This window comes from Anolis sagrei, chromosome 9 (assembly GCF_037176765.1).
Source record: "Anolis sagrei isolate rAnoSag1 chromosome 9, rAnoSag1.mat, whole genome shotgun sequence".
Taxonomy (NCBI): domain Eukaryota; kingdom Metazoa; phylum Chordata; class Lepidosauria; order Squamata; family Dactyloidae; genus Anolis; species Anolis sagrei.
Window position 1 is genome coordinate 179229 of NC_090029.1, and position 15055 is coordinate 194283.

The 15055-nt window shown below is 46.4% G+C and overlaps 1 protein-coding gene across 1 annotated transcript in view; it reads right to left on the reverse strand.

Annotated features, from left to right (window-relative positions):
• The window catches only part of CCDC33 (coiled-coil domain containing 33), a 183742-nt gene that overhangs the window by 59491 nt on the left and 109196 nt on the right, over positions 1-15055 (reverse strand). Inside the window, exons 10-12 of the mRNA XM_067471185.1 lie at positions 12721-12844; positions 9786-9919; positions 8641-8712 (exon numbers count right to left, since the gene is read on the reverse strand). Of these exons, the coding sequence (XP_067327286.1) occupies positions 8641-8712; positions 9786-9919; positions 12721-12844 (330 nt within the window). The remainder of the gene's footprint in view (positions 1-8640; positions 8713-9785; positions 9920-12720; positions 12845-15055) is intronic.

The following is a 15055-nucleotide window of genomic DNA, read 5'->3' on the forward strand; positions in this document are numbered from 1 at the left end:
TGGGCACAGCTGGTGAGGCCCACAGGACACACCCAGGCCTAGATCCAGTTGACCCACTTTGACCAAGACGGCCCCGGATCATCCTCTACCATCCCGCTTTCTCGTGCCTTTGAAATGTCCCGCTTTCCCTCTCTCCCTTCATCCTACTCGCCCTCTTTAACCAGTTGCTGCAAAATGAGTTCAGAGTAAAACAATGCCTTGCCATCTAATAATAATAATAAATAATAAAATTTTATTTATACCCCGTTGTTGCAACTCAGAGTAAGCTTCATCTTGCTTCCAAACACCACCACACAAGAGCTGTGGTTTTATAGTTTACAGAGGAGAAAATCCAAGTCAAAATAAAGAATAAGCATTGCAAAATTCCAAAGATTAAGGTTAAAAGCAGAATATAGTTCCAAAGATCTTGGAACAGAATCCTATTGGCAAAGTTCAACCCAGAGTCCCAGGTACAAGCAATTAAACAATTGCCCCATGAATCACCATGCAAGAAATCCCAAGTGTACTGCTTTCCAGGCTAAGATGATTCCATGAAGCTTTCAGGGTAGTAAGCTACGTTGAACTGATGCTTTCACAGTGTTTCCAGGAGGCCTAACATCAAAACATTAGGCTCTCAGCATCATAAAAGCATTGCGATGACCTTTCACCGAGCTGGCTTCTCGTCTGCTTGCCAGACGCAAACTCCACCTGAACCGGAGATCAAGGTGAGCTTCTTGGGTCAAATCCTTATCTGCACTTTTGGTATCATCGTGGGAAGGCACCTGCTCGCTATCTCCTTCATTAAAATTCCTTTCTGGTGAAAACAGCTGTGTTGACGCTGCACTGTCTGTGGGAGCCTCAGAAGCAGGCTCAGAGATTTGAGGCACAGACAAAGAGCCAGGAAGCTGAAACCCAACAGGAATCTGAATCCCATCATCCTCATCCTCAGAAAATAGCTCAGCCACAACACCTGTCACTATCTCCTGGAAGGGCGGCTTACATGAGGCCAAGCCCGTCAAATACAAATACAACAATACATCAGTACCTGTCCGAACATATCTCCTTCTACGTCCCACCTTGAAGTTTAAGATCTTCTGGGGAAGCCCTGCTCTCGGCCCTGCCTCTGTCTCAAACACATTGGGCAGGGACGAAGGACAGGGCCTTCTCGGTGGTGCCCCCCCCCCCCCCCCCGCCTGTGGAATTTACTTCCCGGGGAAATTAGGTCATCATCATCCCTCCTCACCTTTAGAAAGAAGATCAAAACATGGATGTGGGACCAGGCCTTTGGGCAATTAGGTTAAGGGACGATTGGAAATGGATTTGGATTAGTTAAACGGAGTACCCAATAGTATATGGCTAGATAAATAACCACCAGACTGGCAATAGCTTAATGGGTTGTAAGTATACTGTTTTAATTTTTATGTCTTAATGTTTATGCTTTTAACTGTTATAATTGTTGTTTGTATTTTATATGCGGCATCGAATTGTTGCCAATTGGAAGCCGCCCTGAGTCCCCGTCCCCCCCCAGGGGTTGAGAAGGGCGGGGTAAAAATGTTCGAAATAAATAAATAAATAAAATATATCAACAAACAAGCAAGCAAATTGCACTCAATTCAGAAGAGAGAGGAGAGCAGCTGGTACAATAATCTCGCCATTCCTAAACTCAGTATATATGCAATGCTGCCAATCTATAGAAGTGTTTCTCAACTTGGGGGTTGGGATCCCTGAGGGGGTTGCAAAGGGGTGTCAGAGGGGTTGCCAAAGACCATCAGAAAACGCAGTATTTTCTGATGGTCATGGGGATTCCATGTGGGAAGTTTGAGCCAATTCTATCGTTGGTGGAGTTCAGAATGTTCTTTGATTGTAATGAACTATAAATCCCAGCAACTACAACTCCCAAAAGTCAAGCTCCCTATTTTCCCCAGGCTCCGCCAGTGTTCGCATTTGCGCATATTGGGTATCTGTGCCAAGTTTGGTTCAGATCCATCATTGTTTGAGTCCACAGTGCTCTCTGGATGTAGGTGAACTACAACTCCCAAACTCAAGGTCAATACCCACCAAACCCTTCCAGTATTTTCCGTTGGTCTTGGGAGTTCTGTGTGGCAAATTAGGTTCAAATCCCTCGCTGGTGGAGTTCAGAATGCTCTTTGATTGTAGGTGAACTATAAATCCCAGCAACTACAACTCCCAAATGACAAAATCAATCCTCCCCCAACCCCACTAGCATTTACATGTGGGTGCATTGGGTATTTGTGCCCAGTTTGGTCCAGTGAATGACAATACGTCCTGCATATCTGGTATTTACATTATGATTTATAACAGTAGGAAAAGGACTATGATGAAGTCGCAACGAAAACAATGTTATGGTTGGGGGTCACCACCACAGGAGGGACTGTATTGAGGGGTCACGGCATTAGAAAGGTGGAGAACCACTGGATTACAGAAATCAACATCAACAAAGTGTCAACATTGCAGAATTGCATTGAAAGTAACGGTTGCAACTGTGCAATGTGGGCCCTTTGTGGATGTGGATTTCCACGATCAGTTCCTCATTTTCCACTCATGTTTGCACTACGCATGGTGAACGGATGCATCCAAACACTATGGCCGTCAGTAGAGAATACAGTAAGTTATTTCTGAGCTTTGCAAATCCAGAATGATTCTCATCCCATCCCAGATTCATTGGACAACAATTCCCATCATCCACCAGCCAGCTGTTTGTGGGTGATGGGAGTCATAGTGCGACCCATCTGGATGGTGCCAGCTTGGGGGGGGGGGGGCAGCTTCACAGCCATCGAGTGTTTTTGCTTAATTTATGGGTCCCCCCCCCCTCCCGCTCCCACCGCCCACTGTGCACTTAGCAATCTGTCAGCGCCTGTCACTTCCACGCAACCACGTCACATGACAGCGTTTAATTCCTCCGTTATATCAGCCAAGATCTCCTTTTGTGTCTTTTCTTTAAAAAATAACAAAAAGCGAGCCATGTTACTGAGATAAAACAGTGGAAAGTGACAGCTCGCAAGGCAGAGAAAGAAAGCGAGGATCAGAAGAGCAGTTGTTGTTGCGATTAGGGCGCATTACGTCCCCCCGAGTAGCTTTGAACAGCTTGGCAGCCAGGCACACGCCGCCCAGCCAAGGCAAATATGTGGATTTTGGCGTGTGCCGCTTTGGGAACAAGGATCCCGCAAATGTCAAGAGCCCAATGCATCCAGTCAAAGGGGGATCCGACCGGAGCCATGTCCGAGTGTCCAGGCGGGTGTCCTTGGGCCAAAGGAGAAGGAGCCGCAGGAAGAAGGCTTGGACAGGAATACATAATTAATGCGCATTGTTCCCTTGTTTGCGCTTGCCAAGGCGCCCCTCCCCTTCTCCATGCTTTGTTGGATGTTTCATCATCATCTCCTTCTATGCTTTTGTGTTGTTGTTAATGCATAGTGCGAGTATGACCATTTTCCGAGTTCAGTGGTGATTTCCGATCACTAAGAGTGTCTACATTGCAGAATTAATGCAGTTATGACCTCACTCTCACTGCCATGGCTCAATGCTATGGAATCATGGGTGTTGCCATTTGGTCGGCAGAGAAGGCTAAAGACCTTTTCAAACTACAACACCCATTTCGCAGGCATATAACAGAGTTGGGAGGACAATCTATATAAATAGAAATGTAATGTTCAATGTATTGTCAAAGGCCTTCATGGCCGGAATCACTGGGTTGTTGTAGGTTTTTTCGGGCTATATGGCCATGTTCTAGAGGCATTCTCTCCTGACATTTCGCCTGCATCTATGGCAAGCATCCTCAGAGGTAGTGAGGTTGCCATGGATGCAAGTGAAACATCAGGAGAGACTGCCTCTAGACCATGGCCATATAGCCCGAAAAAACCTACAACAACCCAATGTATTGTTCATTTGTGGGATTAAGAGAACTCAAAAACCACTGGACGGATTGACACCAAATTTGGACACGAGACACCTCTCAGGCCAATGAGTGACCATCACTCATGAAAACACTGGAAAACACATCAGAAGGGACTTTAAATGCCAAAAAACCACATTACAACATATGCGTAAAACCACATATATGTACAGTGGGATTAACATAACTCAAAAACCACTGGACAGCTTGACACCAAATTTGGACACAAGACACCTCTCAGGCCAATGAGTGACCATCACTCATAAAACACTGAAAAACACAGCAGAAGAGACTTAAAAAGCCAAACAATAAAACAAAACATAGATTACATTACAATGTATGTGCATAACCACATAAATACAAATATACACAAATATATATACACACATATACACAAACTGGGCCACAGCAACATGTGGCAGGGGATGGCTAGTAGCTCTATAAACAAGCCCCTTGGTCTCCCTACAGATATCCCGGTCCTCAAACACTCTCTGCTTCATTCGGAAAAAAACTGCACTCGCAGAGCTCGGACGGTGTTGTATTTCAGTGTCAATGTTGACTTCTGTAGACAGTCCACATCTTGCAGGCATAGAGCAGGGTTGGGAGGGGAATGGCTTTATAGACAATCCCCTTGGTCTCCCTACGGATGTGTCCCGGTCCTCAAACACTCTCTGCTTCATTCGGGAAAATGCTGCACTTGCAGAGCTCAGGCGGTGTTGTATTTCAGCGTCAATGTTGACATCTGTAGACAGTCCACGTTTCAAAGGCGTATAGCAGGGTTGGGATGGGAATGGCTTTATCAACAAGCCCCTTGGGTCTCCATACAGATGTCCCAGTCTTCAAACACTCTCTGCTTCATTCGGAAAAAAGCTGCACACACAGAGCTCAGACGGTGTTCTATTTCAGTGTCAATGTTAACTTTTGTGGAGAGGGGGCAGCCAAGGGAGTGGAAGTGGTCAACATTGTCTAACGTTACACCATAAGGCTGTATTTCTGGCATTGGGGAGAGATTGGCTGGTGCCTTCTGCTGGAAGAGCACTTTGGTCTTCTCAATGCTCAATGAGAGACCGAGCTTTTTGTATGCTTCTACAAAAGTGTTTAGAGTGGCTTGTAGGTCTTCTTCTGAATGTGCACAGACAACGTTGTCATCAGCATATTGGAGCTCTGTAGCAGATGTTGTTGCAACTTTAGTTTTGGCTTTCAGTCTGCTGAGGTTAAATAGTTTAATGTATTGTCGAAGGCTTTCATGGCTGGAATCACTGGGTTGTTGTAGGTTTTTCTGGGCTGTATGGCCATGTTCTAGAGGCATTCTCTCCTGACGTTTCGCCCACATCTATGGCAAGCATCCTCAGAGGTAGTGAGGTCTGTTGGAACTAGGAAAAGGGGTTTATAAATCTGTGGAATGACCAGGGTGGGACAAAGAACTCTTGTCTGCTGGAGCTAGGTGGGAATGGGTTGTTGTAGGTTTTTTCGGGCTATATGGCCATGTTCTAGAGGCATTCTCTCCTGACATTTTGCCTGCATCTATGGCAAGCATCCTCAGAGGTAGTGAGGTCTGAGGTTAAATAGTTTTCTATCTGATAGATGATTTCCACTCCGGCGAGAAGCTTCCCACCGAGAAGACCGGCATGGAATGCCACCAGAGCTATTTTGTTGTTTAGGAGGATGTTCTCATGTAGTTATTTCTGGCAACACGTATATGACACAGCTCAGCAAAACCATATGAACTCTGAGTGAGACATCAACATGAAGTTGACAAAGCAGCTGACGTGATGTCAACCAGGAAGTCCAGGACCTTCCAAGTAACCCACATCCAGCTTGTCCGGCTTCTGTGGATTTTGGCCCTGGCCAAAATTGGGCATCAAGCTGAGCTTCAGAGCATTCATAACTGTTCCAAATCGGCCTCTCTTTGCATTGATTCCCTGCTGTTTCGTTTGCTCAAAGAAGAAGAGGAAGAAACCCCTCCGCAATGCCATGAGGTTGAGACTGAAATGTTCTGGCGACACAGCTTGGCTCCAACTTTTTCCGATTCCGCCTCGAGTGACAAATCCATTCTTTTTCATTTGCGGAAACACGCCTGAGGAAGGGAACCACCACCTGTCATCACCTGATATTTCTCTTTTCCTCCTCTCGCCTGTACATACATTAATGGGCTGGAAGGGGAGGAAGGCGAAAGGAAGAAGGGGGGAGTGGGGGGGGGGTCCGAGATCAAAAACAATAATCAGCTAAATGAATTCTGCAGCATTTCCCCGCATGACTAGGAGTGATAATTTAGTGCGCCAGCCAGCTGGAAGGAGGGGGATTAATCCGGCACTTACCGACAACCCCGTGAATAATTCATCTCTGGGGTGACCCCCGGGGCCCTGCCTCCAAAGCCCCCGCCAGGCAGGCCTGCCCCAGCCCGGGGGGGGGGGGGGAGCTCCAGGGGGAAAAAACCAGGGCATTAGCCCACCTGCGTTAAGTCCGGGCCCAAATTAGCTTGGCGATGGCGGGGGAAGTAAAGGCAAAGCAAGAGATGTGTTGTTTCTGACAGCTGCAAACCTGGCCTTTGCATCTCAAGATCCACAATACATTTGTGCTCCAAGTCAGAAGAGCATTCTGCCCAGCTGATTCTTAGGGACATTCCTTTGTTTTCTTTTCCTTTTAAAAAAAATAATTTTCTTCATATTCAGTAAGGGAATTATTATTGTTGTTGTTATTGTTGTTGTTGTTGTTAATATTATTTATGTTAATATGTGGGCAAGGCAAAACTACGGTGAGGTGGATCTGGGATTGGTTAAATGGACGAACCCAGAGGGTGATTCTCCCCAAGGCTTCCTCTTCATCCTGGAAAGAAGGAATGAGTGGAGGGCCACAAGCAGGGTTCCCCCCTGGGCCCGGTCCTGATCGGGATCTTCATTCATGACTCTTAGAAGAAGGGTTCAAAGGCAGGATCATCACGTTTGCAGATGGGACCAAATGGGGAGGGAGAGCCAATACTCCAGAGGACGGGAGCAGGATTCAAAACGATCTTGACAGATTGGAGAGATGAAGGGCCAAAACTAACAAAAGGAAGTTCAACAGGGACAAATGCAAGATACTCCACTTTGGCAGGAAAACGAAATGCAAAGATATAGAATAGGGGACGCCTGGCTCGAGAGCAGGACGTGGGGAAAAGATCTTGGAGTCCTCGTGGACAACTAGTTAAACATGAGCCAGGAATGTGATGTGGCGGCAAAAAAAAACCAGTGAGATTTTGTCCTGCATCAAGAGGAGCCTAGTGTCTAGATCCAGGGAAGTCATGCTCCCCATGCTCTATTCCGCTCTGGTTAGACCACTTTACCTGGAATATTGTGTCCAATTCTGGGCACCACAATTCAAGAGAGATATTGACAAGCTGGAATGTGTCCAGAGGAGGGCGACTAAAATGATCAAGGGTCTGGAGAACAAGCCCTATGAGGAGCGGCTTAAAGAGATGGGCATGTTTAGCCTGAAGAAGAGAAAGCTGAGAGGAGATATGATAGCCATGTGTTAATATGTGAGAGGAATCCACAGGGAGGAGAAGGGAGCAAGCTTGTTTTCTGCTTCCTTGGAGACTAGGATGCAAGGGAGCAATGGCTTCAAACTACAAGAGAGGAGATTCCATTTGAACATGAGGAAGAACTTCCTGACTGTGTGAGCCGTTCAGCAGTGGAACTCTCTGCCTTCCCCGGAGGGAGTGTGGTGGAGGCTCCTTCTTTGGAAGCTTTCAAACAGAGGCTGGATGGCCATCTGTCAGGGGTGCTTTGAATGCAATATTCCTGCTTCTTGGCAGAATGGGGTTGGACTGGATGATGGCCCACGAGGTCTCTTCCCACTCTAGGATTCTAGGATTCCATGACAGCAAACAAGATCACAATGCTGGCTGCTGTATTGGATCACACGTCTGACGCTTCCCAAGTGTCTAGGACTCTGTGACGTGTCGGCGAATAATGCGTGCAGATCCCAGTAAGGTGACCTTCTGCAGCTGGCAGGTGGTAATCTTGTCAGCACCGATTGTGTTTAAGTGCAGGCCAAGGTCTTAAGGCATTGCACCCAGTGTGCCCATCACCACTGGGACCCCCTTGAGTGACTTTGCCGTTCGATCTTAAAATCCTCATATCGTGTCAGCTTTTCCAGTTGTTTTTCTTCAATCCTCCTGACACTTGGGATTGCAACATCGACAATCTACACTCTGTCATTATTGTTGTTGTTGTTGTTGTTGTTGTTATTATTATTGGGGCGTTGTATCAGTTAAAACACGGCCATATAACCCAGAAACCTCACAACACCCCAGTGATCCTTCGACAATCCTGATGACACATGGGATTGCAACATTGACGATCCACACTCTGTCATTATTATTATTATTATTATTATTATTATTATTATTATTATTGTGGTGTTGTGTGGTTTCCAGGGTGCATGACTGTGTTCTAGCAGCTGAAACACGGCTATACAACCTGGAAACCACACAACACCCCAGAGATTCCAACCATGAAAGTCTTCAACAAAACATTGTTGTTGTTGTTGTTGTTGTTGTTGGGGTGTTGTGTGGTTTTCAGGCTGTATGGCTGTGTTCTAGTAGTTAATACAGCTCAGAAACCACACAACATTGCAGTGATTCCGGCCGTGAAAGCCTTCAACAATACATTATGGATGAGGATGATGATGATGATGATGATGATGATGATGATGATGATGATGATGATTGATAGCCCCCCCCCCTCCCCTTGTTCTCCCTTTTTGCTCACCTCTGAGTTGATTAACTGGAGGCCAAGCTGGACCGTTGGGATTTGTCCTGATTTGGTTCGTAGACTTGTATCCTGGGGAGGCAACAGGTACAGAACAAGCCCCATTAACATACTCGATTCATGCAAAGTCCAGCTAATTGTTAGTCCCTACTTGAGTAGAGTTGTTAATTCAATTGCATACTAATTGGTAAGTCAACCCATACATACAGATTCCCAAGTTCTATTCCTCCAAATATTTGGACTTCAACTCCCATACGCCTCAGTTGCTTTGGCCAATGATTGGGGATTCTGGGTAAACACAAGAGGTTTTTCTCCCATAGTAACTTCTCCAAAGTGTCAGAGAAAACTACCCTCAAATCTACAGCAGGATACAAAATGTTGAGCATTAGCTCAATAGCACAACCTGGCACAACCTGGGGATCACAACCAGACACAGTGAAGACATCTGCCCTTGCGCTATGCTACTCTGCTGCTGAGTCTGCATGCCCAGTGTGGAACACGTCTCACCACGCTAAAACTGGATGTGGCTCTGAATGAGACATGCCGTACTATCACGGGGTGTCTGCGCCCTACACCACGGGAGAAATTACACTGCTTAGCCGGTGTTGCACCACCTGACATCCGCCGGGAAGCAGCAGCTGGAATGTGTCCAGAGGAGGGCGACTAAAATGATCAAGGGTCTGGAGAACAAGCCCTATGCGGAGCGGCTTAAGGAGCTGGGCATGTTTAGCCTGAAGAAGAGAAGGCTGAGAGGAGATATGATGATAGCCATGTATAAATATGTGAGAGGAAGCCACAGGGAGGAGGAGGAGGGAGCAATCTTGTTTTCTGCTTCCTTGGAGAGAGACTAGGACGCAAGGGAGGAATGGCTTCAAACTACAAGAGAGGAGATTCCACCTGAACATGAGGAAGAACTTCCTGACTGTGAGAACCGTTCAGCAGTGGAACTCTCTGCCCCGGAGGGAGTGTGGTGGAGGCTCCTTCTTTGGAAGCTTTTAAACAGTGGCTGGGTGGCCATCTGTCAGGGGTGCTTTGAATGCAATATTCCTGCTTCTTGGCAGAATGGGGTTGGACTGGATGATGGCCCAGGAGGACTCTTCCAACTCTTCTATGATTCTATGATTCTACAACTCCCTCCGCCTCACCTGGATGGGAAGGCCTTCGACGCGGAGGCCCCTCTTGCTGCTGTCCGCCACCAGTTTCCGATACACCCGGTTGGTCAGTGGCAGCACCGAGAAGCCCAAGGGCTTGGGACCGCTTTCCAGCTCCTCTCCGGGCCCTGTGGGGGGGGGGGGGGGAAGGGGGACACGCACGGCTCGTTAGTCTTCGTTATGCAGCTCAGCCATCAAGCCGAATCTGCCATTGCTTCCCTCAACAAATCAACATCAGTACTTCGGAATGCTTCTGACATGGTTCTCCTCCAAGCATGACCTCAAGGTAAGTTACCTAGGGTGCATCCACATTGTAGAAATAATTAGGAATACTATGGAATCCATAGGAGTTGTAGTTCTGCAGGGTCTTTAGCCACCTCTGGGCAATCAATCAGGTTTTGTTTTGGTCCAAAGACACAATTTGCTCAGTGGTTAAACAATTGCACAACTGCCGACAGATTCATAAACTAATAATAATAATAATAATAATAATAATCTGATAAGAATGGTTAAACCTAGGATGAATGCAGTGTCGGATGCATACAAACGATGCATATGAACACACAGCAAATATATACACGGCAGGAAGTTGTCCTCAGAGAGGAACTTGGCAACAACCATGGTCACGTGTGGAAAATTGTCACCTAGTAGAAACTGTACGTGGAATTGAGCTGATCTGCCGGGTAGGTTGCTCAACCGTGGGTGAATCGTATGTAGCCGAGCCTGCATGTAAAAACTGCAGGACAATAAGGTGTGATATATATATATATATATATATATATATATATATATATACACACACATACATTCCACATCCTGGTTATTGCATGGGCAAGTCTTGCCTTGTATGGGACATGGAGACATGGCAATTAAAGCATTTTGGATGAAAACACATTGCAGCTCGCCTTGGAGAACATTTATTTATTACTGGCTGTCCCTGCCACGCGTTGCTGTGGCCCAGTGTGTGGATATGTGTTTTGTGTGTATATATGTGTATATATCTCTCCCTCTTCCCTCCCCCTCCCTTCCTTTCCCTTCCTCCTTCTCTCCTTCCTTCCTTCCTTCCTTTTTTCCCTCTTCCCTCCCCCCTTTCTTTCCCTCTTTCTCTCCTTCCTTCCTTCCTTCTCTCCCTCTTCCCTCTTCCCTTTCTTTCCCTCTTTCTCTCCTTCCTTCCTTCCTTCCTTCTCTCCTTCCTTCCTTCTCTCCCTCTTCCCTCTCCCCTTTCTTTCCTTCCTTCTCTCCTTCCTTCCTTCCTTCCTTCCTTCCTTCCTTCCTTCCTTCCTTCTCTCCTTCCTTCCTTCTCTCCCTCTTCCCTCCCCCCTTTCTTTCCCTCTTTCTCTCCTTCCTTCCTTCCTTCTCTCCCTCTTCCCTCTTCCCTTTCTTTCCCTCTTTCTCTCCTTCCTTCCTTCCTTCCTTCCTTCCTTCCTTCCTTCCTTCCTTCCTTCCTTCTCTCCCTCTTCCCTCTTCCCTCTTCCCTTTCTTTCCCTCTTTCTCTCCTTCCTTCCTTCCTTCTCTCCTTCCTTCCTTCTCTCCCTCTTCCCTTCCCCCTTCCCTTCCTCTTTCTCTCCTTCCTTCCCTTTTTTCTTCCCTTCTCTCCTTCCTTCCTTCTCTCCCTCTTCCCTTCCTTTCCTTTCTTTCCCTTCCTCTTTCTCTCCTTTCTTCTTTCTATACCTATTCTTGGACTGCAACTCCCAGGAGTCCTGCTGATCCATCTACCTACCTATCTCCATCTAATCTATCTATCTGGAGGATTGGTGGGAGTTGCAGTCCAGGAATAGGAAATTGGGAAGATGCCGGGATTGGGATGCTCTCCAAGAAATCCTAGGAGAAGAAAGCTTGTGTCTTGGAAGCAGTGCATTTGGATCATCCTCCTCTCCTAAAGGGCCTGGTCAAGGGGATGCTGGGAGATGTAGTCCTAAAGAGAGTGTGGGTTTGCCGGGGGAGTCATTTTGCACATGCGCTGTAGCGTCTTTTTGCTTTCTTTTGCTTTTTAAGTCCCTTCTACTGTGTTTTTCGGTGTTTTCATGAGTGATGGTCACTTGTTGGCCTGAGAGGGGTCTTCTTGTGTCCAAATTTGGTGTCAATACATCCCGTGGTTTTTGAGTCCTGTTAATCTCACAAACTATTCCGCCCTTCTCACCCCAAAGGTGACTCAGGGCGGAGCATACACCATACACATACACATCATCACTTATCTTGACGTTAAAATCCTCTAGTTAAAACTGTCTCAACAAACACATCGAATTTCGTTGGCATACCAAGAGTTCTTATTGTCGACTCGTTACACAGTCCCAAAGGCTCGGTCCCACAGCCACGTTTTTATCATCCTTCTAAAGGCTGACCTGATCTCATCAGGAAGGGCGTTCCATAGCCGAGGGGCCACCACTGAGAAGGCCCTGTCTCTCGTCCCCACCAAATGCGCCTGTGATGGTGGTGGGACCAAGAGCAGGGCCTCCCCAGAAGATCTTAATCTCCGTGTTGGTTCATAGGGGGAGATGTGTTCAAATAGTTGAATTGGGCCAAGGAATAGGCAGCGATATTTGGCCACAGTCAAGTTCTTAAGATAATCTGCTTCATGGAGAGTCCCATCAGAGTGAATACTCAGGGTGCTCCAGGAACAAGAAACGTTGGAGCGAGAACTCTGCCAAAGAGTGCCGGTGTCTCAACAAGCGTCCAAACGCAGGGTTCCATCACATTGAGCCATGGCAGTTCAAATGGGGTCAAACTGCATCCACCCAACAGTGTTGATGTGCCCAAGAGGAAGCCCATGGATCCAAAAGCTGGACTAGAGACAGAGTTTGTGTAGGATTGGCCCAGTGCTGGGAGCATCACCCAAAGGACATAGAAAATGCCGAGAAAGGACATGTTTGGTCACATGCGGGTATAAGAGCTGTACTGCTTCTGGGAAAAGAGAAAGGGAAATGCCTACGTGACTTGAAGTATTCGATCACCAAGGCGGTGTCGTCGGAGAAGGCCGTGGCTCCGTCTCTTCCCTGGAACAAGAAGGACGAGTCCCACGTCGGTTGCTCTGGAGATCCCGACGGTTTAGAAAGCTGAGCCATTGGAAGAAGGGACATACACAATAGGGTCAGCACATCAGCAAGATTTCCATTTGTCTAGTCCAGAGGTCCTCAAACTTTTTAAACAGAGGGCCACCTGGTCACCATCCCTCAAATTGTTCGAGGGCCAGATCATAATATGAAAAAACCACGAATGAATTCCTAGGCACGCTGCACCTATCTCATTTGTAGTGCAAAAACACTTAAAAACAATACAATAATTACAATGAATAACAATTTTAAGAAAGATAAAATGGGAAGTGTGGGCCTGCTTTTGGCTGATGAGATAGGATTAAGTAGAGGCTGGCTGGCCATCTGTCAGGGGTGATTTGAATGCAATATTCCTGCTTCTTGGCAGAATGGGGTTGGACTGGATGAGGGCCCACCAGGTCTCTTCCAACTCTTTGGTTCTATGATTCAATGATTCTTAGTTGTTGTTGTTGTTGTTGTTGTGTGCTTTCAAGTCGTTTCAGACGTAGGTTGGCCCTGAGTGAGGGCCGGGTAAATAACCTTGGAGGGCCGTATCTGGCCCCCGGACCTTAGTTTGAGTATTGGTGAATTAGCAGAATCTAATGGTCTAGATGATGATGGTTTGAGAGGTCAACGATGCCTGTTCTATAGCATTTCATTTTCTCCACCTGCGTATCTTGCATTTAGTGTGTTCTTTGAGGCATACATGGGCTTAACTAATTAAAGTCTAAGAAAAATCCATTGGAAGGCATACATTGGTTAAATTAATTAATTAAGGTCCATCTAAGGCAGTGGCTCTCAACCTTCCTAATGCCGCGACCCCTTAGTACAGGTCCTCATGTGGTGGTGACCCCCAACCATCACATTATTTTCATTGCTACTTCATAACTGTCATTTTGCTCCTGTTATGAAACGTAATTTGGGAGTTGTAGTTGTTGGGAACTCCACCAACAATGGAATTGAACCAAACTTGGCACTCAGAATGCCCACGACCAACAGAAAACACTGGAAGGGTTTGGTGGGCATTGACCTTGAGTTTGGGAGTTGTAGTTCACCTACATAGAGCACTATGGACTCAAACAATGATGGATCTGGACCAAACTTGGCACGAATAGTCAGTATGCTAAATGTGAGCACTGGTGGAGTGTGGGGAAAATAGGTGTTGACATTTGGGTGTTGCAGTTGCTGGGATTCACAGTTCACCTACAATCAAAGAATATTCTGAACCCCACCAATGACAGAATTGGGGCAAACTTCCCACACAGAACCCCAACGACCAAGAGAAAATACTCAAGGCCATCCAGTCCAACTCCCTTCATCAGAGCAAGAAAATGTAATCAAAGTCCTCCTGACAAAGAGCCATCCAGCCATAGATAGATAGATAAGTAGGTAGGTAGGTGGGTGGGTGGATGGATGGATGGGTGGGTGGGTGGGTGGGTGGGTAGGTAAATAGGTAAATAGGTAGATAGGTAGATAGGTAGATAGGTAGATAGGTAGATAGATAGATAGATAGATAGATAGATAGATGGGTAGGTAGATAGATAGGTAGATAGGTAGGTAGGTAGATAGATAGGTAGATAGATAGGTAGATAGGTAGGTAGGTAGGTAGGTAGGTAGATAGATAGGTAGGTAGGTAGGTAGGTATATAGATAGATAGGTAGGTAGATAGATAGATAGATAGATAGATAGGTAGGTAGGTAGATAGGTAGGTAGGTATATAGATAGGTAGATAGATAGATAGATAGATAGATAGGTAGGTAGGTAGGTAAGTAGATAGATAGATAGATAGGTAGATAGGTAGGTAGGTAGGTAGAGAGATAGGTATGATTCACACACACAAATATAGTATCCTAGATTTGAAAGGGACCCCTAAAGAAGGACTATGATATGTTGCATGTTCCAGGGTGAGCAAACCAGACACTCTCCACATCAACAGTGACAAAGAAACAGCAAGAAATATTGTTTACCCACAAGCAGAAAGGAATTACATCTATTAGAAACCAACACTTTCTCATAACTTTATTTTCCAGATCACCAGACTGGGCCACAGCAACACCTGGCAGGGGACGGCTAGTATTATATATTTTTGAGGCTCTGAATCCAATAATATAGCGAACCTTGGCTGCAGGAGTGTCATGCCATGTCCCATAACCAAGACTTGGAGAGACAGCCGTGTTTACGTTGGGTGTGGGTCTCTCCGCCCTGACGGCCCTTGAGTGCCAGGCACGTGTGTCG